The sequence below is a fragment of the Sapajus apella genome, unplaced genomic scaffold, assembly GCF_009761245.1.
Source record: "Sapajus apella isolate SASKATOON/1434 unplaced genomic scaffold, GSC_monkey_1.0 scaffold51, whole genome shotgun sequence".
Classification (NCBI taxonomy): Eukaryota; Metazoa; Chordata; class Mammalia; order Primates; family Cebidae; genus Sapajus; species Sapajus apella.
Window position 1 is genome coordinate 6940774 of NW_022436991.1, and position 24451 is coordinate 6965224.

The 24451-nt window shown below is 44.5% G+C and overlaps 1 protein-coding gene and 1 pseudogene across 1 annotated transcript in view; both read left to right on the forward strand.

The window, feature by feature from the left end:
* Window positions 1-24451, forward strand: part of IQCK (IQ motif containing K) — a 142281-nt gene that overhangs the window by 53882 nt on the left and 63948 nt on the right. Inside the window, exon 7 of the mRNA XM_032242843.1 lies at window positions 19954-20038. Within this exon, the coding sequence (XP_032098734.1) occupies window positions 19954-20038 (85 nt within the window). The remainder of the gene's footprint in view (window positions 1-19953; window positions 20039-24451) is intronic.
* On the forward strand, window positions 4501-6306 carry LOC116526510 (annotated as a pseudogene).

Sequence of the window (24451 nt, forward strand, 5' to 3'; positions counted from 1 at the left end):
TTAGTAGAGACAGGGTCTCATTATGTTGGCCAGGCTGGACTCAAACTCCTGGCCTCAAGTGATCCCTCTCCCTCAGCCTCTTGAAGTGCTGGGATTACAGGCATGAGCCACCATGCCCAGCCTCTCTGACTCTCTTTTGCCTCCATCTTCCACTTTTAAGGACTCCTGTGATTACATTAGCTCACCTAGATAATTCAGGCTAATATATCCATTGCAAGATCCTTGACTAAATTGCATCTGCAAAGTTTCTTTTGCCATTGTCAGGTAACATGTTCACAGATTCTAGGATTTTTTGTTGTGGGGTGTACAGTGAGAGGGTGACAGGGTCTCCCTCTGTTGCCCAGGCTGAACTGCAGTGGCACAATCATGGCTCACTGCCACTTTGACTTCCTGGACTCAAGTGATCCTCCCACCTCAGCCTCCTGAGTAGCTCGGACTACAGGTGCATGCCACCACGCCCAGCTAGTTTTTGTATTGTTAGTTCAAACAGTTTTGTCATGTTGCCCCGGCTGATCTGAAACTCCTGAGCTCGAGTGATCTGCCGGCCTTGGCATTCCAAAGTGCTGGGATTACAGGTGTGAGCCATCATGCCCAGCCAGGCACTGGGAATTTTGATTTAGACGTCTTTGGGACCTAAATTCTGCCTACCACAAAAGGTAATGGAGAATGTGGAGAAACTGAAAGTCCCTTTCTCTTAGAAGATCACCTACATTTTGCTGAAGATCACTTACATTTTAAAATAATATTCCAGGTTTTATATAATAAAATGGATACATGCTAAGTGAAAAAATTCAAACAATTCAGCAAAATCAAAAGAAAAAGGCACAGATCACCTAAAAGCTGGCCTCCCAGATATAAGCATTGTTGACATTTTAGTGAACTTTTCACATACCTTTCTGTGTATCTCCATGTGTCTATAGATACGAAAAAATGTCTAAGTATTCCTCTGAGACCAGAGCTAAGAGTGAGAGAAAATTTGAGGTAGAGGGAGAAGCACTGAGAAAGTTCATGGTGGGTGCTGTCACTCACGTTCATGTTCATGTAGGTGTGAAGGCATCTGCTGAGAGGTAGGCAGAGGCTTATGGAGGGGGGGAAGGGTTGCTGCAGCTGCTGTGGTGAAACCTACAGGGAATCAGAGATAAATAGGGATGGCCAGCTGATGGCCTGAATTTGTGGTGCATATAAACAACCTGCTTATGTGATTGTCTCCAGCAACCCTCCACAGCTCTGGAAAGAGGGTAGAGAACAGATGGTTGGTAAAATCAGGGTTGAAGACTGGCAAAGCCAATCTAGTAAAAGGTCTAGACTGGGCCCAGGGGATGATAGGTACAAGTGAAAGCATTGTTTCCTTTTTAAAGAATGTCTTACATTTTAAAATCATAAATTACCATATTTTCTGAATTATGTTAACGCTTTAACAACCAATTTTCAGGAAGAGAAAGAAAGCCTACATTAGGTGTTCACATTGAAAGTAAGAAACATACCAAACTCAGAAACACTAAAATGAGGATAGCGGTCCATCTTAGAATCAAGAAAAATTTGTTTTTGAAGATTCCAACGTGTGGATCTTAGTTGGATGCTGACTGAAAGAAACGACACAAAAAATTGGAGACAACTAAAAATTTGAATACTTAATAGTGGATGAAATAAGGAATTATTATTTAAGGTATGATAATGAGATTGCAGATTTCATAGTCATGATTAAAAAGTTATTACTTTTTAGAGAAACATGCCAAAATGTTTATATCTGAAATTACATATTCTATGGACAGAGGTGAGGGACGGGAACTACCATTAACTGACACGGAGAAGAGTGTAATTGAAGCCGGCTGATGGAGACATGGATTCGGGGAAACAAACATGGTTCCTGTTTTCATGGACAGCCATGCTGTGCATAGTTGAAGTGTCTGTGTACTTAATTTATGCCAATTCAATGATATGCTCTTGGGAAGAAGAGAGAAACAGAGAGGGAGGAAAGGGAAAGGGATAAGACTTTTTTTAAAATGCAAGCAGTTTCTGCCATTTTACTCCAGAGGTGGTGCATAAAATACGACCCCACTCACTCTTTCCTCAGTTGTTTCCGATTTTGTATGCCCATCATAACACAAGCAGCTCATAAGCCAACTGCTTCCTTCTGTCTATTTATATATTTACCTACCTATCTACCTACCCTACCAAACACTTACATATGTTTACTTGGGTATTAACCTGGGCACTTCACAAATATTATCTCATTTAACACATCGCAACCCTACAATGTAGACAATCGTAGTATCCCCATTGTATTAGGCCAGGCTAGGCTAGGTTGGAGTTATAAACAATACTAAAATAGCGGTGGCTTAACCCAGTAACAGCTTATGTCAGGCTCACAAGAAGACTGTTGTAGGTTGAATAGTCCTCTTACCTCTGAGGTCACTGATACAAAGGAAGAAAAGAATGCAGGAGTTCCCTCAGCTCTTAACCTTCTCAGTCTAGAAGGTTCTTAACCTTCTCACCTCTCTTCACAGAGCATGGCCTCAAACCAACTGCTGGGGAGGCAGGGATATGTAAAGGAACATGTGGATATGTGGTGGACACTAGCTGTTCTGGGCAGAGTTTTGTTGATTTGAGATGGAGCCTCACTCTGTCATCCAGGCGAGTGTCATGGCACGATCTCGGCTCACTGCAATCTCTGCCTCTCTACTTCAAGTGATTCTCCTGCCTCAGCCTCCCAAGTAGCTGGAACTATAGACACCACCACCATGCCTGGCTAATTTTTGTATTTTTAGTAGAGACAGGGTTTCACTATGTTAGCCAGACTGGTCCCGAACTCCTGACCTCAGGTGATCCTCCCGTCTCGGCCTCTCAAGGTGCTGGGATTACAGGCATGAACCACCACACCTGGTCCACAGGCGTATGTCTAAGAAAGAATTGAGGCAGAGTGAAATTAAGTCTTTGCCCAGCATATCAAGCCGGTATACAGCAGAGGCAGGATTTGAACACAGGCAGCCTGGTTGCAGAGTCTATGCACTGTTAAGAGCATGGCTAATTACTCTGCTCTACTGCCCCTTCTGTCACCTGGTCCTTAAAGTGATCAGTATCGAGACTGGGAGAAACCTGGCTGTGTGAGACACGCCAAGCTTGAAAGACACCATGTCCCGGGCACGGTGGCCATGCCTAGATCCCAGCACTTTGGGAGGCCGAAACGGCGGCTCACCTGAGGTCAGGAGTTCGAGACCAGTTGGGAACATATTGAAACCCTGTCTCTACTAAATTAGATGGGCGTGGCGGTGGGTGTCTATAGTCCCAGCTACTTGGGAGGCTGAGGCAGGAGAATCGCTTTAACTCCTGCCTCTGGGGAGGCAGAGATTGCAGTGAGCCACCGAGATTGTGCCATGCACTCCAGCCTGGATGACAAAGTGAGAGTTCATCTCAACAACAACTTAAAAAAAAAAAAAAAAAGGGAAAGAAAGATGCCATGTCTTTGTATGGGTAATTTAAGGGATTTTAAGGGGAAATTTTTATGAAATGTAATTTGCATTGATGTCCCGATTTTAGAATGCAGCCCCTGTGTAAGATGTGATTCCTCCATATGTTATATTTGCTAGCATTTATTGCCTTTAATAATCTTACATGTCAGCCTGGGAAGCCATCGGAGATATGAGTTTGGGTCTTGCTTTAATGTTCTTGATAAGATAAATTCTACCAAGCCCAGCTGCCATCAGTGCTCGATGTCATTATATTGTCAAAAAACAGCTGGTAGGTTGGGAACATCTGTCATGGGTGGCTGCCAGTTGCTTATCACATAAATGTTGGGCGCTTCTCCTCCGGGTCCCTCCATAATTTGGCATGCTCGGTGCTCTCACCGCCCCTTCTCAGCTGCCCATTTCTTTTTCATGACTTTTTAAAATAATTTCTTTTTTTGTTGAAATCTGTATTTGATCTGAAATTTATTTCCATTCATGCTGTTTCCCCATTTCGTACAAAGAACATGTATTTCCTTTTTTTAAAAGAAAAATGCTTAAGTTTTCTTTTTGACCAGAGGACTAAAAGGTACATTTAATAAAACCATCAATCCATAGGGAATCCCAGAACTTGGGCCAGATCCCAGATCTCTGCTGAGACCTCGGCTGAAATGAGCTTCTGAGGCATGTGGCGTTTGAGGTGGGCAGTTCTCATGAATAGTTTATTATTTTATTTTGAGCGGAATCTCACTCTGTTGCCCAGGCTGGAGTACAGTGGTGCTATCTCAGCTAACTGCAACCTCCTTCTCCTGGGTTCAAGCAATTCTCCTGCCTCAGCCTCCTGAGTAGCTGGGATTCCAGGCATGTGCCACCACACCTGACTAATTTTTGTATTTTTAATAGAGATGGGGTTTCACCATGTTGGCCAGGCTGGTCTCGAACTCCTGACCTCGGGTGATTTGTCTGCCTCAGCATCCCAAAGTACTGGGATTACAGGCATGAGCCACTGCACCTGGCCTTTGTTTTGTTTTTGTTTTTTTTTAAGAGATGAGATTTTGCATTTTTCTCAGGCTGCAGTGCAGCAGCTATTCACAGGTATGATCATAACGCACTGCAACCTTAAACTCCTGGGCTCAAGCGATCTTCCTGCCTCAGCCTCCCAAGTAGCTGGGATTACAAGAATGTGTCATCATGCCCAACTCAGAACTGTTTTTATAGCTACATTTTATGTAGCCTGAGACATTGATAACCCTTAAAAATACTCTTAGGTTGATAAAATAAGATTTATAATGTGTAAAATATATTTATTAAATAAATTATACAGTGACAGGAAATATTAAAAGTCAGGGATAATCATGGAATAAATAACTCTAGTCCTAAGAAGTCTTTCAAAAGGATGTTTCACTCCAAATGGTAGAAACATGGATGACTTTTATTTTTTTCCTAATTTTCTATGGCTTTAGTATTTTCCACAGAATTACTTTAAGAATGAAAAACAATAGCCTGAGCACCATGGTGAAACCCTGTCTCTATTTAAAAAAAAAAAAAAAAAAAGGGGTTTGATCAGTAGCGGGGGTGGAGAGTGGACCCCAGAGAGCCCTGAGCAGCCCCACCGGCGCCGCCAGCCTAGTTACCATCACATCCTGGGAAGAGCCCTAGCTGCCGCAGCCGGCCCCAGCCACCATCACTGCAACCATGAGCAGTGAGGCCGAGACCCCCCAGCTGCCCACCGCCCCCACCCTGAGCGCCGCCGACACCCAGCCCGGCAATACGGGCAGCCGCACAGGGAGCGGTGGCCTGGTCGGCCTCGCATCGGCGGCGCCTGCCGGCGGGGACAAGAAAGTCATCGCAATGAAGGTTTTGGGAACAGTAACATGGTTCAATGTAAGGAACGGATATGGTTTCATCAACAGGCATGACACCAAGGAAGATGTATTTGTACACCCCACTGCCATAAAGAAGAATAACCCCAGGAAGTACCTTCGCAGTGTAGGAGATGGAGAGACTGGAGTTTGATGTTGTTGAAGGAGAAAAGGGTGCAGAGGCAGCAGATGTTACAGGTCCTGGTGGCGTCCCAGTTCAAGGCAGTAAATACGCAGCAGACCGTAACCATTATAGACACTATCCACGTCGTAGGGGTCCTCCACGCAACTACCAGCAAAATTACCAGAATAGTGAGAAGAGGGAAAAGAACGAGGGGTCAGAGAGTGTTCCCGAGGGTCAGGCCCAACAATGCCAGCCCTACCGCAGGCGAAGGTTCCCAAATTACTACATGCGGAGACCCTATGGGCGTCGACCACAATATTCCAACCGTCCTGTGCAGGGAGAAGTGATGGAGGGCGCTGACAACGAGAGCGTGGGAGAACAAGGTAGACCAGCGAGGCAGAATATGTATCGGGGATATAGATCACGATTCCACAGGGGCCCTCCTCCCCAAAGACAGCCTAGAGAGGATGGCAATGAAGAAGATAAAGAAAATCAAGGAGATGAGACCCAAGGTCAGCAGCCGCCTCAACGTCGGTACCGCGGCAACTTCAATTACCAACGTAGATGCCCGGAAAACCCTGAACCACAAGATGGCAAAGAGACAAACACAGCCGATCCACCAGCTGAGAATTTGTCAGCTCCCGAGGCTGAGCAGGGCGGGGCTGAGTAACTGCCGGCTTACCATCTCTACCATCATCCAGTTTAGTCATCCAAGAAGAAGAAATAAAGGAAAAAAGATTGGAGCTGAAGACCTTAAGTGCTTGCTTTTTGCCCATTCACCAGATAAATAGAACTATCTGCATGATCTATGCAGCATGGGGTTTTTATTATTTTTACCTAAAGATGTCTCTTTTTGGTAATAACAAACGTGTTTTTTTAAAAAAGCCTGGTTTTTCTCAATACGCCTTTAAAGGTTTTTAAATTGTTTCATATCTGGTTGAGATTTTTAAGAACTTCATTTTTAATTTGTAATAAAAGTTTACAACTTGATTTTTTCAAAAAAGTCAACAAACTGCAAGTACCCGTTAATAAAGGTCTTAAACTTTAAAAAAAAAAAAAAAAAAGCAAAAATTAGCTGGGCATGGTGGTGCACACCTGTAGTCCCAGCTACTCAGGAGGCTGAGGTGGGAGGATCACTTGCTTCCCGGAGGCAGATGTTGCAGTGAGCTGAGATAGTGCCACTGCACTCCAGCCTGGGAAACAGAACAAGACCCTGTCTCAAAACAAACAAACAAAAAAAGAATGAATAATAGCTGGGCACGGTGGCTCATCCCTGTAATCCCAGCTACTCAAGAGGCTGAGGTGGGAGGATTGCTTGAGGCCAGGAGTTCAAGACCAGCCTAGGCAATGTAGTGAGATTCCCCATCTCTACAAAAAAATGTTTTAAAAATTGGCTGGGTGGTGTGGCAAACGTCTGTAGTACTAGCTATTTGGGAGGCTGAGGCAGGAGGATTGCTTGAGCTTGGGACACTGAGGTTTCAGTGAGCTGTGTTTGTGCCACTGCACTCCAGCTTGGGTGACAGAGCCAGATCCTGTCTCTAAAAAAAAAAGAAAAAACAATTGCAAAACTAAAGAATATTTATACCACTTTTAAAAAATTCTATTTTCTTGCTTTCTGTGGTAGACATTTATGTTTTTTCCGGCCCTGGATTGCCTTCCTGCTTCTCTGGATGCAGAACTGTCTGTGTTCTGCAGATCGCTTCTCTCCCAATCTCAGTCCCATAGTTCAGTGAGTGGACTCCACATCTGGCTCTGGGCTGGGTATTTGGCCTAGTCCCGGCCAGGCAGAGCAGTGAGTGAATCCTGCTGACCACAATGGTTACTTTCCAAATTGGTCCAATTAGAGATAATCCCAAGACTCTCCAAGAAGCAACCAGGAACTAATTTCTCTTTTCTACGCCTGGAGCTACTGAGGGCAGCCGCCTAAAGAGATCGTACCTGAGTCTGAGATAACGGCAGAACTGAGAATCTGTTTCTTCTTTTGTCTTTTTTTTTTTTGAGGCAGACTCTCTGTCACCCAGGCTGGAGTGCAGTGGCATGATCTCGGCTCACTGCAACCTCTGCTTCTCGGGTTCAAGCAATTCTCATCCTTCAGCCTCCTGAGTAGCTGGGATTTCAGGCACATGCCACCATGTCCAGCTACTTTTTGTATTTTTAGTAGAGACAGGGTTTTACCATGTTGGCCAGGCTGATCTCAAATTCCTCATCTCAAGTGATCCATCTGCCTCGGCCTCCCAAAGTGCTGGGATTATAGGCGAGAGCCTCTGTGTCTGGCCGAGAATCTGTTTCTGTGCTGTGCTTTTGCGCCTCTATCCAGCCATGCCTAGAGCTAGCTCTATCCCTTTTTAGTTAAGTGAGTCAGTAAATACCTTCTCCTCTGCTTTTTGTTTAAGCCAGTTTGAGATAGGTTTCTGATACTCATAAATGAAAGAGTCCTAACTGCTGTGTTCTCCTTCATGATCCTGCCCCAATTACCCTCCCAAACTCCCATGATTATCCCTGACTTTGGGAGCGTTCTGCTGCAGTAACAAACAACCCCCAAATCTCAGTGCCTTGTAACAGCACAAGCTCACTTCTCACTGTGTTACTGCTAGCTGTGTGTCAGCGTTAGCTTCGCTCCATGTCTCTTTTCATTCCAGGACCTAGGATGAAGGAGTGCCCCCTCCCACCATCTCATGGCAGAGGAAGATCAATGGCTGAACCATGCAATGGCAAACTACTTCTGCTCACATTCCATCAGCCATTACATGTTATATGGCCAAGTTCAGTATCAGTCTTACAGGGAAGTTGACACCTCCTGTAAGGAGGAACTGCAAGGTGTATGGCGGAGGGTAGGAATGTGTAATTCTCTCAGAGGGAAAGGAGCAATAATGGGGAATAATAATACAATCTGCTGGCCAGGTGTGGTGGCTCATGCCTGTAATCCCATCACTTTGGGAGGCCAGGATGGTGGATTACCTGAAGTCAAGAGTTCGAGACCATCCTGGCACACATGGCAAAACTCCATCTTTACTAAAAATACAAAAAAATTAGCCAGCCTTGGTGATGCACAGCTGTCATCCCAGCTACTTGGGAGGCGGAGGCAGGAGAATCACTGAAACCTAGGAAGCAAAGGTTGCAGTGAGCCAAGATGGTGCCACTGCACTCCAGCCTGGGTGACAGAGTGAGACTGTGTCTCAAAAAAGAAAAAGGAAAAAAATCTGCCACATACTCCAATAGAAATGTGATGAGGGTGTTTTTGTCCTTACCTTTCAACAAGGGTGGATGAAGTCATGTTTCCCGTTGGCTTTAGTCCTGTTTATGAATCCAGCACCATCCTCTTTTGTAGTATATAGTCAAGACTCAGCCAGCCAATCTGAGGCAATGAAATTATTTGCTAGCATATTGAGAAGAGGAAAAGTTTAGATTTTTATTTTGGCCAAAAAGAATGGTCCTGAGAATTGGTCAGATTCATTTGCAAAAATAACTAAATGAGCACGAAGAACAAACGTGCACCACTGCCTTTCTGTCTCTTTTCCCAGGGAAGAAGGCTTATGAAAGACATCATTAAAACTGAGACCATCAATGAAACAAAGATTGTGTTTTTGAAAAGAAGAGAAAAGGTTGTTTTGGGTGAAATGTCTTTTCAGCTAAGTTTTATCCCTGAAACAAACAAACAAAAAAAAGGCGGGGGGCGGGGGGAGGCTATGATATGTTCATGTTGATGAAAGGTATCTTAACGACCAAAAATGGAGGTGAAAACAAAAGTGTCACCGTGTCGTTTGAGGACAAGCTCCAGCTGTATGATGATCTATTTGTGCTGAGGCTGATAGTAGAACTGAAAACACTCATGCCTTCAGAATGGCACAAGAAGCTGCATTTCGTACTAAAGATTATAATTAAATGGTGGCGCGGTGGAAAATTTGCTCCCATGCCCTCTTGATGGAAAAAAAATCCTTTTATTTTGTCTTATAGAAGAGTAGATTTCTGTGTCAGTAATTTCGGAGGCCAGCGAGTCCCAAGAGGACAGTAAATCATCTTTGCTTTTTATATTCACATTCATCTTCAAATAGAGGGAGGAAGGAAAGCTGTTTCCTGAATTTGGGGTATGCTGAGATGTGTAAATTCTCCAGTGCCTTCCTCTTGCTGGAGGTTTGACATGTGGGTGGCCCTTTCTCAGGGGGGCACTCAGTACTGCTTCCTTTCTTTCTTCCTGCTGTTTCTCCATGGCTGTTTAGGAACCAGTTCAGAGAGCCTGTGCGAAGCGGTACGGCAGGAACGTCTAGGCTCCAGTCTTAGCCCCGCCATTTAGTAAAGCGTTTTCCTGAGTTCTACGAGCTGTTGTAGAAAATGATCGAACCTGAGGAGGGGGTTGTGGGAGCCCCCAATTTGGAGCCAAGTCAGACAGAAGTGTGGGTAAGCTGGAGACCCATTCCTTGTGACTGGCATCTGTAGTGGAGGGCAGTCTTGTGGGGACTAAGCCCTTTTCCTGTGGGTCCCTGTGGGCCTTCTGTGGGGTCTGCACTAACTGTGCGTAGTTAGTGTCAGAGTCAAACTAAATTTTAGCGCCTGTAATCCCAGCACTTTGGGAGACCGAGGTGGGAGGATTGCTTAGGGTCAGGAGTTTGAGACCAGCCTGAGCAACATAGTGAGACCCCCCCATGTCTACAAAAAATTTTAAAATTAGCACAGACTTGTAGTCCCAGCTACTCTGGAGGCTGAGGGGAGAGGGTCACTTCAGCCTGGGAGATGGAGGCTGCAGCAAGCCATTAGCATGCCACTGCACTCCTGCCTGAGTGACAGAGTGAGACCCTATCTCAATAAAATAAAACAAAATAAAATAAATTGTAGGATGCCCAGCTGGTATCTGCAGAAAGCTGGAGACTTGCTTGGTGTGAAAAACCCACTCGTTTGATGTCAGAAGTCTTGTGAGAAGAGAAACAAAGTTTTTTCCTTTTAGTGCCCTCAAGAAGTCCACGTCCAATCCCTAGACTTTGTAAATATATATGTTCCCTTACATGGCAGAAGGGGCTTTGCATATGTGATTAAGGATCATAAGATGGGAATTAGTGTATTTGTTTCCTAGGGCTACTACAATAAATTGCCACAAAGTTGGTGCTTAAAATAACACACAATTTTTATTTATTTATTTTTTTAGGCAGGGTCTCACTCTGTCACCCAGGCTGGAGTGCAGTGGTGCAATCATAGCTCACTGCAGCCTTGAACCCCTGCCCTCAAGCAACCCTCCCACCTCAGCCTCCCAAAGTGCTGGGATTACAGATGTGAGCCACCATGCCCAGCCTTCAGTTTATCTGTTAAAAAGATCAGTCTGGCAGCTGGACAGGGAAAAGGTGACTGAAATCAACCTAAGAGTGCATACAGGGAGGTGGCTACAGTCAAGAGATGATGCCATCATGGAGTGGAGGAAGTAAAATAAGTTGGATTTGGGACACGCTCTGAGGTCGGAACCAGGAAGATTTGTTGATGGATTAGATGTTGGGCAAGAGAGAGAAGTCAGGGATGCAGCAGAGATTTCAGGCCTGAGCAACTGGCTAAATGAGATCCCTTTACTGAAACAGTTGGGGAAATAACAGTTCTATTTTGGAAATTTAAGGGTATACTGAAGAATCACAAATTATTGGGCAAAAAAAAATGAAAAGTTTTTTTTCCCCCCCACTAACCACCACGCTATATTACATTGACTTCATCTGGCATCTGGATAGCAGCTCTTTAATAATTTCTGGCCAAATTCCATAACTTTCTGGTCACTATTTTTAGATAGTCTCATTTCCCCATTAGAATTCATCCTGGTTATTTTTCTAAATCACAAGTATTTTTTAAAATCGTATTTATTTATTTATTTGAGATGGAGTCTCACTCTGTCATCCAGGCTGGTGTGCAATGGTGCACCCTCGGCTCACTGCAACCTCTGCCTCCCAGGTTCAAACAATTCTTGTCCCTCAACCTCCTGAGTAGCTGGGATTATAGGCTGTGTCACCTCGCCTGGCCAATTTTTTTTTATTTTTAGTAGAGATGGGGTTTCATTATGTTGGCTACGCTGGTCTTGAACCCCTGACCTCAGGTGATCTGCCTGCCTTGGCCTCCCAAAGTGCTGGCATCACAAGCATGAGCCACTGTGCCTGGCCAAATATTTATTATGTTTTTAATAGAGACAGGGTTGTCCTGGCTGGTCTTGAACTTCTGACCTCAAGCCATCCTCCCTCCTTGCCCTCTTTAAGTGCTGGGATTACAGGCATGAGCCACTGCACCTGGCCCAACCTGTTTGTTTTTAAATCCTTAGTCTTCAATCTCAGACTGGATGTAAACCCATCTTTTCCCCTTTCCCTAGCTGCAGCCACAACTAACTGTCTATGATTCAGGCATCCCGGAAGTTGGAAGGGAAAGGAAATTCCCTCTTTATTTTCACTAATCTCTCACTTAAATCCAGCATCTCCTTTAAGTATGAATGTGGGCAGCAAGTCTCAGTAGCTCCTATAGTATCTGTGAGTTTGTCCCTGACAGCAATCACAGATAGTCTCATATCACATTACAGTTGTTGCAGAGATCGAGAAATACCATTTACGCTTGTCATGCCTTTCAAGTTCCAGTAGTTAATTGGCCTGCTATTAGCTCTTGTTATTCACTGTAAAATTTAGAGGCATATATTACTATATCACCAGCTGTTCTTTTAATAGTTTGATACCTTTATTTCAATGTAATTGGTTTGCTGTACTCCTATGTATTTACTTTTATGTTGTTAAGAACATTATTGTGAGAAGGATCCCAAACCGCCCATGTAGAAAGAGGTCCTTGACACAAAGAAGGTGAAGATCCCCTATGGGAGGTTTGAAAAGGGTGGGGAGGGAGGTGGTCTGCTCTTCCCAACATCATCCCCCTTGCCTGGGCCCACCCTTTAAACCCAGGGGAGGGAGACTGGGGAGTAGGTGGGTCTCCTTAATTTTTTCCTTTAGTCACACTGGAGAAAATGTGTAATCAGTTACAAAGAAGTTAAAATACCACCACAATCTGGGCATGTTTTACCAAGAAATATCAAGTATCACAGCTTTGGTCTTTAAAATGGTTACATCTAAAACCCACATGGGAGCACGCGGTCATGCACTTTGCTGCCTGGCGAGCTCTGCTATCTGGACACATATGTAGCTTCAGTGACTGGGGTTGGTAAAATGGGACTCAGCCCTGTGTGTAACTAAGAGAATGATTCAGCCTGATGCTGGGGTAATAACCGCTTGTTGATCTCCCAGGGCGGAGATTAGTGAAGGGGCCAAAGCAACATCATATCCTGATAACCATGATTTCCAAATAGGCTTTAAGGCTACAGAGAGCAATGCTCAGCTGTTTGGAACTATTCCTGTGTTCATAGAAGGATGAAACTGGAAGAATCCTATGAGATTCCATCCTAATGGTTAGTCACCATATGTCTGGGAGTACCATTCCAGATAACCTCTTTTGTGCTTTTTAGAGATTTTAAGTTCATAAGTCAAGAAAGTGATGCCTTGGCCGGGCATGGTGGCTGACACCTGTAATCCCATCACTTTAGGAGGCCGAGGTGGGAGGATCTCTCGAGGTCGGGAAGTTTGAGACCAGCCTGGCAAATATGGTGAAACTTCATCTCCAAAAAATACAAAAATTAGCCAGGTGTGGTGGCAGGCACCTATAATCCCAACTACTCAGGAGGCTGAGGCAGGAGAATTACTTGAACCTGGGAGGCGGAGGATACAGTGAGATTGTGCCACTGCCTGGGTGACAGAGTGAGACTCTCATCTCAAAAAAAAAAAAAAAAAAAAAAAAAAAAGTGAAGTCTCAACTTAGAGCATTTGGGAAGCCAGTTAGGGTGGAAGGTGAGGACTGGGTAAGATCTCTTTTGCTGACTGTGACAGGTAGGTATTATCAAATACTAGTGTATTGCACAACTTCATGATGAGGGGTTTAGAGCACGTGCCATCTTTGTAAATGGCTCTACATCTGGGTTATGCTTTTGTGTTCCAAGAAAACAGCTTAATCGCTTAGATAATGAAACGTGGATAGGCTGGGCACAGCGGCTCCTGCCTGTAATCCCAGCACTTTGGGAGGCCAAAGAGGGAGGATCACTTCAACCCAGGAGTTCGAGACCAACCTGGGCAACACAGTGAGACCCCCATCTCTACAAAAATACAAAAAAATATATAAAAATTAGCTGGGAATGGTGGTGTGCACCTGTGTTAGGTGTTTAGGAGGCTGAGGTGGGAGGATCACCTGAGCCCAGGAATTTGAGGCTGCAGTGAGCTATGATCATGCCACTGCACTGAAGTCTGGGTGACAGAGCAAGACCCTGTCAAAAAAAAAAAAAAAAAGGAGAAAGAGAAAGAAAAGTAGATAGAATTTGGATTCAAAAATTTCGTTTTCAATCTCAAGCAAGCTTTTTTCCTTTTTCATTCTGGTTAAATGTGATTTTTGATGGCACCTCTTTAATTGTCTTTGAACTGGATGAAGAAATTGATGAAGATTAACTTCTCAGATTTTCTTATTATGTATTTTGTTAGCATGCTGTATCTTGTTTATGTCCTGCAGATCTGTTACTTTGCATCTGAAAAAGGGAAAAGAAGCGTGTGTGCGCACACGTGTGCACATACATTTATATGTACACAACACAATCAGAAAAATAAATTTTTGTTCCTTCTCAGAATTACAGCATTTATTCTTTTGTTGTTGTTGTTATTGTTGCTCAGGCTGGAGTGCAGTGACGCGATCTCAGCTCACTGCAACCTCCGCCTCCTGGGTTCAAGTGATTCTCCTGCCTCAGCTTCCTCAGTAGCTGGAGTTACAGCTGCCCGTCATCACGCCCGGCTAATTTTTGTATTTTTAGTAGAAATGAGGCTTCACCATGTTGGCCAGGCTGGTCTCGAACTCCTGACCTCAGGTGATCCATGTGCCTCAGCTCCCCAAATTGCTGGGATTATAGGTGTGAGCCACTGCGCTGGCCAGCATTGATTCTTACGGTTCAGACATATTCACATTTGAGAAAAAAAGGAGGAAGACATGACAAATGAGCATTACTAGTAAAACAGTTCTTGGAAACATACCCAACAGTGCTGCCGTGCCTATCTGAACATGCAAAAACGTCTGCTTTGGGGATGTCTGATTTAAGCACTTTAAGGCCTCAGCTGCCTTCTTCTGTGACTGACGTGTTCATCTTCTCTCCCTTCCCCAGTTCCCTGGTGATGAGCAGTCGCCTCTTTATTTTTATTTGACCCAAAGCCAGTTGCACTGATTCCAAGAGAGAGGAAAAGGCCTGGCGTGGCTTCTCTCCCTTCAAGCTGGCCCGCTGAAATGATTGATAATTCCCAGGGATTACTCTTCGAAGAGTAACTCCTTTTCATTTGGCCTGATTTACCATGGCTTTCTCCTACTTATTCTTGGTTTGGGAACTAGACAGAGCCCCATTATCTAGCCATGAAACAGGGATGTCACTAAAGGTGGCCTCATATTACTGCTTAAAGGCCTATTAGAAATCTCATTTTGCTTTTAGGAGATGTCGTTGTGATGCAAGGCGGTTCAGGGTTTCATTACTGTTGAAAGCCCTTTGTTTGGGCTCACCGGGTGTGTGCTGAGATTTGCAGTTCTGTTTTCCTACTGCTATACTGAAACAGGAATACTGTTACTTTGAGGATTTCATAACATGAGTTGTGAAAAACACGCTTAAAGCAGGAAAATGGCTGCTGTACAGAAAGGCGCTATCGAATCTCCCCTCCGATACAAGTGACAAACTCTACTCTATTTGGTGTTCCTGACATGGGATTTCCCTGCAGAGGTTCAGATGAATGAGTATCTGCCAAGTTATTACTGTAAGGTTCAACAAAGAGGGTGTTTTCTTTGATTCTGCACCCTCCGTGTCCCCATGTTTTTTTTCTTGGAAGCAAATGATTGTGATTTCTTCTGCTTAACATTCATCAGCTGCCAGACCCTGACTTCCATGCTACTGACCTTGTGAGGTGGCCCCACCTTCTCTCTGGACCACTGTTTCCTGGGCAGTTCGCATTCTCAGCTGGAAACGCTCAGAGACCTTGAACATAGAGTCCCTTTACCCCTCTATGTCTCAGTTTTTTCAACTCTAAACAAAGGACAACAACTCATTCTTCATGTTGTGTGGATTTAACAAAATCACTGGTAGAAAGTGCATAACCCACAGCCGGGCACAGAGGCCACTACTCACTCCACAAGTATTTGTTGAGTGTGCCTACTACGTGCCAGTGTCCTAAGTGCTGGGGACACCAAGAGGAGCAAACACAGGACCAGTGCCTACCTTGTGGAGCTTTCAGATCAATAGAAGATTTGAGCATTAATTACATAATCACAAGGGCTTCTATCTCAAAATTGGGCCAAGCACCAGGAAGGAAAATGACAGGAAGTTTCCTTGGGCCCTGATGTAATCAAAGGACATTTTTCAATAACATTTTTTTCTTTTCGAGATGGAGTCTTGCTCTGTTGCCCAGGCTGGAGTGCAGTGGCACCATCTTGGTTCATTGCAGCCTCTGCCTCCTGGGTTCAAACGATTGTCATGCCTCAGCCTCCCAAGTAGCTGGGATTACAGGCATGCGCCAACACGGCCGGCTAATTTTTGTATTTCTAGTAGAGATGGGGTTTCACCATGTTGGCCAGGCTGGTCTTGAACTCCTGACTTCAGGAGATCCACCCGCCTCAGCCTCCCAAAGTGCTGGGATTATAGGTGTGAGCCACGGTTCCCCACCTCAATAACATTTGAATGGAGATCAGAAGCAGAAATAAGAGGTGTCAGGCCTCGCACCAGCCCCAAGGTACATTTCAGCAAATTAGGAAAAGATATCCTCAGCTTAGGGCAGATGTGGCCACACACCCAGGAGCAGAGCATGTGCTGGGTTTTAGCACCCTTGTGGCCCAACTGCTGGGTGCCCTGAGCAGAAAACAACCAGGACCTCTGTATAGGGTGCCCCTGGCTAGGAGTAGGGGGATACTGGAGGCAGAGGGAAGCACCTTAGCAAAGGCCCTGAGGTCAGAGAAACACGGCACATTTGAGAAGCTGTCAAGTGCCAGTGAGGCAGGAGAATAGGGTCTGCGGCCAGAGAACCTAAGGCTGTCTCACGCCCTAGAACTAAATTGAAAGGAAACCCCTAACTTTCCACCCCTAAGTAACAAAAAAATCAGAGGGTACTCCCTTTGCAAACCCCAAGATTTTCTGTGCAGCAGATGGGAAATTGGGTGCCTGAGACCACCCAATCATAGACCAATTGTGGGCGAGTCTTTGCATAACTTTGTAACTTCACTTCAGCCTCTGGTTGGCTGCTTTCTGCAACCAATCAGACTCATTGCTGGCTACCACTTACTTCATTTACATGAGGTGAGCATGGAGTGGCCAATGGGAAAGTTCTAGGGGCTATCTGGACCCAAGAAGATTCTGTATGAGGGCCCGAGGAGCTGCTTGGGCTCGCTCCCACACTGTGGGGTCTACTTTTGTACTTTTCAGTAAATCACTGCTTTCGCTCTTTTCTTGCTTCATTCTTTCTTTGCCTTGCCAGGTGTTTTGTACAATTCTTTGTTCAAAACACCAAGAACCTGGACAACTTACAGTCACGACCCTCTACTGGTGACACCTGCAGGGTTGGAGCATGAGAAGCAAGGCTGCTGGGAGGGGATCCAGAAAGTTCTCAGTAAATAGACAGCAAGAATGCATTAGCGCATCATTCCCATGAATTCACTGCCAACACACCAAGGTCTCCTTATAAACACCAAGGTCTCTCTAGAAGCTGTTGAATTTTAACTAGTGAAGGGAAATTACTTCAGGGATATGATTTGTTGGTGTCACACAACCGAGATACAGATAATCAGGACAGTGGATGAGGAGAGACATTTAATGTGGAAAGCAGGGAGCCTGGGCTGAGCGGGTGGCTCATGCCTGTAATCCTGGTTCTTTGGGAGGTTAAGGTGGGAGTATTGCTTGAGGCTGAGTTGGAGACCATATAGCGAGACCCTGTCTCTACAGTTAAAATTAAAAATTTACTTAAAAAATGTAAAAGAGGCCGGGCACAGTGGCTCACGCCTGTAATCCCAGCACTTTGGGTGGCCAAGGTGGGCGGATCACAAGGTCAGGAGATCGAGACAATCCTGGCCAACATGGTGAAACCCCGATCTCTACTAAAAAATACAAAAATTAGCTGGGCGTGGTGGAGCGTGCCTGTAGTCCCAGCTACTTGGGAGACTGAGGCAGGAGAATTGCTTGAACCCAGGAGGCAGAGGTTGCAGTGAGCCGAGATCGTGCCACTGCACTCCAGGCTGGCGCCTGGCAACAGAGAGAGACTGTCTCCAAAAAAAAAAAAAATGTAAAACAGGCTGGGCACTTTGGCTCACACCTGTAATCCTACCACTTTGGGAGACAGAGGTGGGCAGATCACCTGAGGTCAGGAGTTCGAGACCAGCCTGGCCAACACAGTGAAACCCCATCTCTACCAAAAAATACAAAAATTAGCTGCGCGTGGTGGCATGTTCCTGTGGTCCCACTACTTAGGAGGCTTAGGCAGAAGGATTGCTTGAACCCAGGAGGCAGAGGTTGCAGTGAGCCGAGGTCGTCCCACTGCACTCCAGCCTGGGTGACAGAGCAAGACTTCATAAAAAAAAAAAAAAAAAAAAAAAAAAGAAAGAAAGAAAGAAAGAAAGAGAGAGAGAGAGAGAAAGAAAGAAATGGAAGAATCACCTTTACTTGGTCTCTTGGAAAGGACCTGTCCAGCTGGAAAACCAGAGCCTGACAACAGCACTGCACTCACTAGAAATGGTGCTGATAAACTCTATGTTCTTTGTGGCTTTGATTTCTTTGGTTCTGGAATAATTCAAAAGAGCATTCATTCATCCAAACAAATATACTATATTAAGCTTTTTCTTTTTCTGAGTCAGAGTTTTTGGAGGGAAATAAAACCCATGGATCCTGGAGAATTATGCACTGTTGCCAGTTAGCTTGTGGTCTGTGCCAGGCTGGGCATTTGCATGTGTTTGCCCATTTGGGGCTTGGTGTGTCAGCACTCTATGGTGAGGGATGCTTGGGCTTCGGGATTATGTGGGTCTGGGCCCAGATCCTGACTAGGCCACCTACCGCTGTGTGACCTTGGGCAGGTTAGTCAACCTGTCTGTGCCATGAGTTACTCTAAGCTCTAGCTGTTATTTGGGAGAGTTTGTAGGCCAGGGCACTTGGGAGTCCTTTACTTGCAAAGTCATTTCTGGGGATGTTATACTGGGAGCAGCCTCCATGTGATCTACGTCCTTTGAGGGTTTCTTTTATATCTGAACAGTCTTGGCTTTTGTTTTTCAGAAATAGCTGTACTTTGCTTTGGGGGAAACATAGAACCTGAATTAAGACAGACTTGTAAGACCTTGTCATAGGTTAGTGCCTCTGTTAAACTTTAGGGGCGGGGAGAGTATATAGTCTTGATTTTTTAATGTGGTATCTGTGATTTAAAAAAAAAATCCCATAATACAAAAACTCCCACAAGAGCAGACACTATCAACAGATCCAGCACTTGAAGTATTTTCTTACTAAGATGAAGCAGTGAAACCAAATCGTCCCATAGTTTTGTTGTTTTCAGATAAACATAGAAATGGACCCTTCTAGTCTTAAAGCTTAAAACTTAATTTATGTGAGTTCCTTCCTCAGGGAAGGACCCCCCCAGGCCTCTCAAAAAAAAAAAGGAAGTATCAAAGAACTGAAACTCATCAGATCACCACATCTAGACAATGAGATCCCAGAGCCTTCATGCATCATGACTGGTTCCTTGTTCCTCCCTAGTTCCTGTTTTCTTACACATTGTCCCATTTCTTCCCTGCTGTATAAACCCCTAGTTTTTTTCAGTCTGGGAGGTGGATTTAAGACTGATCTCCCATCTCCTCCTCGGCTGTAGAGCTCAGTTAAGATTAAAGCCTTCTTTCTTGGTAAGACCCATCAGCTCAGTGATTGGCATTTTGTGTGGTGAGCAGCAAGAGCTACACCAAACCCCTGATGTTTCTGTAACAGCAGCAGAACTTAAAAATGTGCTTGAATTTAAACCACATTAACCTGGAATGCACACTAATCAGAGATAAAAACTAATATTCCTTTCAGTAAAGAGATGAACTGCAGTCCTTTGTGTCAATGGAAAGTTAGAGAAAGAGCGTTTTATTATGTCATACTGTAGTGCATGAAGGCAGCTGCTCCTCTGTCTCTTGCATTGCATCAAATAGTCTTATGTCAATAACATGCATGTTGCACCTTCTGGACTAAAATGCACATATAGCAGCGTGAGTCCTTCAAAGGAAGAATAGGCTAACAATGATTTAAGATTATGCTGTTTTTCCAAAAAAAAATCCATCCCAGTGTTTTAAAATAATGCTAAGTCAAGCATACACTTTTCTATCTAAAATGACATTGTTGCTTGCTAAGAAAGGGGATGGATGAAGCACTTAATCAGAGAGGCCATTATGTTGTCAAAGGCAATGCCAAGGCTGAAGGACTGGATTCTCATAGGCGTATGACCATTTTATTGCTTTTCAGCCCGCGGCCACCAATCCCGCTCTCCCTCCTGCTGACAGAAGAGGAAGCAGCCCTCTACATTCAATCTTTCTGGAGAGCCTATGTGGTAAGACTCATATGCAACCATGGTATTTGATTTAATGGGGAATTTTTGTGAGGTAGAGGGTCCAGGGGAAACCTTAGATAAGTTAGAAACAGGTTATTATATTTACTATCCAGACCTCAGAAATAAGATTCTCTGTACAGTGAGTCTTAAAGAATGATTTAGAATTTTTACTGCAACTGGCTGGGCATAGCAGCTCATGCCTGTAATCCCAAAACTTTGGGGAGGCCAAGGTGGGAGGATCACTTGAGCCCAGGAGTTCAAGACTGGCCTGGGCAACATGATGAAACCTCATCTTGGCCAAAAGAAAAGAAAAGAAAGAAATACAAAACTTAGCCTGCATGGCACACATCTGTAGTCTAGCTGTTCTTGGGAGGGTGAGCTGGGAGGATGGCTTAAATCCAGGAGGCAGAGGTTGCAGTAAGTGGAGATTGTGTCACTGCACTCCAGCCTGGTTGACCCAGAGAGACCCTGTCTCCAAAATAACCAGCCTGGCCAACATGGAAAAACCCTGTCTCTGCTAAAAATACAAAAAGTAGCTGGGCATGGTGGTGCATGCCTGTAATTCCAGCCACTTGGGAGGCTGAGGCACGAGAATCACTTGAACCCAGGAGGTAGAGGTTGCACTCAGCCAAGATTGTGCCACTGCATTCCAGCTTTGGCAATGGAGTGAGATGCTGCCTCAATTAAAAAAAAAAAAAAAAAAAAAAAAAAGGTAAGAGCAAAGCGCAAAAGAATAGTCATTCTCAAGCCTGTCCTTCAAACAGGTGTGTGCTGTTTATTTCAAATGAAATCATACCCAGAAGCCCAGGATGTAACAAGTAGGTAACAGTAAAAGGAGAACTGTTCTGTCCCTGATTCTTCCATGGTAAGATTCCACCTACCCTCATCCTTCCACATACAAGAAACTTTGGGACTCATTCTTAGTGCTATGAACACAGCAGGAAAAGCAGTCTGCAAGACAACTGAATTCCCCCTTTCCTACCAACAAACATTGCCATATAAAAAGATGTCAAAGTGGCTCCAGATTTAACTATAGCTATAGCATCATCATCATACAATAGCTATAAATGTGCCCCAGTGTAAAAAAGATGTTTAGGGGGGTATCAATGTATACTGTGTGAAACTTCAGGCTGTTCAAATCTAAACACCTCCTCTGCGAAAATCATAACCAAAGGGGGCTCTGAAAGGGGGAATGATTTTAAGCCATCACTAGAAGGAAAAGATGTCTGATGTATGGATGACCTTAGAAGGCACCACAGAAAAGAGGGACTTCGTCAGTCTTAAAGGAAAGGTGGGCACTGGTATGTCAGCTGGGACCAAGAGGGCATTCCAGGGAGAGGAAACAGTGTACATACCTTATTAAAAGAAAAACTTTAGACAAATTTAGCAGAATTTATTTGAGCAAAGAACAGTTCATGAATTGGACAGCACTCAGAACTGGGAGAGAGGATCAGAGAACTCTACCCAGCAACCTAGGCAGGCCTCATTTATAGACCTGTAGTCCCAGCTACTCAGGAGGCTGAGCCGGGAGAATCGTTTGAACCCGGGAGGTGGAGGTTGCAGTGAGCAGAGATGGCACCAGAAAGTGGAAATGACATCCAGAAACACCTTGATTGATTACAGCTCGGCACTGTCTTATATGGATGTGGTCTTATCAGTTGGCAGCCTGCAACTGACTGAAGCTTATCTGCTGTGATGGGCTGAGACTCAGCTACTTGTTAAAAGAATGTACTCGTAGATTGCAGTTCATAATCCACGGAGGCAGGTTTAAGCCAAATTTAATTTGACACTATTATGCCATTTTTTGTTAAAGCACATTGTATATTTTTAACACATGCACACATACATGCATAGGAAATTAGCTAAAAGGAAACAGTACTCTGACAACAGCAAATACCTTGAGATTGTTGGGAAAGAACTAGGGAGACTCTAGTCTTATGTATACTGAATACATTTCTTACAAAGAGAATGTAGTATGATTTTGTTTAATTGAAAATGAATTTAAACCAGAGATCATCTCAATGGATATAGAAAAAGCATTTGACAAAAATGTTTTCATGACAAAAACACTTAACAAACTAGGAATAGAAGCAGATTTCTTCAGCCTGATAACGTTGTGAAAACCACAAAGCTAACATCACATTTATTGGTGACAGACTGGATATTTTCCCCCTAAGATTAGGAATAAGAGGACGATGTCCTCTCTTGCCACTTCAATTTAACATAGTACTGGTGGTTCTGGCCAGGAAAATTAGGCAAGACAAAGAAATAAAAGCATTTGGATTGGAAACAAAAAAGTAAATCTATTTCTAGTCATAGATGATGTGATCTTATATATAGACAATCGTAAGGGTTCACTAAAAACAACCTATTAGAATTAATAAACAAAGTTTCAGGATACAAGATAAATATACAAAACCCACAGTATTTCCATACACTTAGCAATGAACAACCTGAACATGAAATTAAGAAAATAATTCCATTTGCAATGGTGTCTAAAAGAATAAAATAGGAATTTAGCAAAAGAAGTGCAAGGCTTGCATGCTGAAAACTATAAAACATCATTGAAAGATATTAAAGAAAACCTAATTAAATGGAAAGACATCCTGTATTCATTGACCAGAAGACCTGATATTGTTAAGATGGTGGTACTCCTCACAGATCTACAGATTCAACACAATGCCTATCAAAATCCCGGCTGGGTTTTTTTTTTTTTTTTTTTGGTAGAAATTAACAAGCTGATCCTAAAATTCATATGAAGATGCAAAGGGACCCAAAACAGTCAAAACAATCTTGAAAAAGAAGAACCAAGTTGGCCAAGTGTGGTGGCTCACACCTGTAATTCCAGCACTTTGGGAGGCTGAGGAAGGCAGATCACGAGGTTAAGAGATCAAGACCATCCTGGCCAACATGGTGAAACCCTGTCTCTACTAAAAAATACAAAAACTAGATGGGTGTGGTGGTGTGTGCCTGTAGTCCCAGCTACTCGGGAGGCTGAGCCAGGAGAATCGTTTGCACTCAGGAGGTGGAGGTTGCAGTGAGCAGAGATGGCATCACTGTGCTCCAGCCTGGGCGACAGAGCAAGGCTCCATCTCAAAAAAAAAAAAAAAGTTGGAGGACTCACCTTTCCCTATTTCAGAACTTACTACAAAGTACAATAATCAAGGCTGTGTAGTACTAGCATAAGGATAAACATGTATATAAATGGGTAGAATTGGGAAATCCAAAAGACCTCCTCAAATCAAGACTGACTCCACCAGATATTTGAACGAGCAACCTTGCAGGTGCAGGCCCTACAACTTAACCAGCTGCGATAACCAGCCTCTTGCATTAAGGAAAGGCGAGAGCTTTCTTAAGGCGAATTTTGAATGAGAATGCTGCACCCTGAGGCGATGCGGCCTGCCCAAAGCCGGGCGGGGCTGACAGCCAGCAGCCGCTTCTTTCCTTTCAGCCGGCGCACCCAAAGAAAAAAACCGCTTGCCGCTTTGGGTTTAAAAGCCATTTGACCCAGCAATCCCATTACTGGGTATATATCCAAAGGATTATAAATCGTTCTACTATAAGGACACATGCACACGAATGTTCATTGCAGCACTGTTTACAATAGCAAAGACCTGGAACCAACCCAAATGCCCATCGATGATAGACTGGACAGGGGAAATGTGGCACACGTACACCATGGAATATTATGCAGCCATCAAAAACGATGAGTTTGTGTCCTTTGTAGGGACATGGATGAACCTGGAAACCATCATTCTCAGCAAACTGACAGAAGAGCAGAAGATCAAACACCCCATGTTCTCATTCACAGGCGGTGTTGAACAATGAGAACACATGGACACAGGGAGGGGAGCACTACACACTGGGGTCAGTTGGGGGGAAATAGGGGAGGGACGGTGGGGGGGTGGGGAGTTGGAGAGAGAGCAAGGGGAGAGATGCCAGATGTAGGTGATGGGGAGGAAGGCAGCAAATCACACTGCCACGTGTGTACCTATGCAACAATCTTGCATGTTCTTCACATGCACCCCAAAACCTAAAATGCAATAAAATAAATAGAAAAAAAATTTTTTAAAGCCACATTTGCAGCTGCTGCTGGGCTGCGTCGCGAGTTTCCCAGCCCCAGTGGCTTTTAGTCGCCGTGATGACCCCGCCAGAACCACTTGCACGCCTGGGCCACTCCCCGAGCTACTGCACACACAGGGACCCGCGGCCAGCAGGCAAAGGCCCTGGGGAGCCTTTTTACACTGCTGCCTGGGACTGGGGAACGTTGGAGGCCTGCCAGAACCATGCGCCAGGCTGCTGCGCTCCCCGGTCCCCTGCAGGCTGGAGTTATACCTTGCCTACCCTGTTTTTCTCCAGCAGAAGGCTTGCTGTGTGCACCCGGACCCACCCTCGAGGCTGGGCCATGGTCTC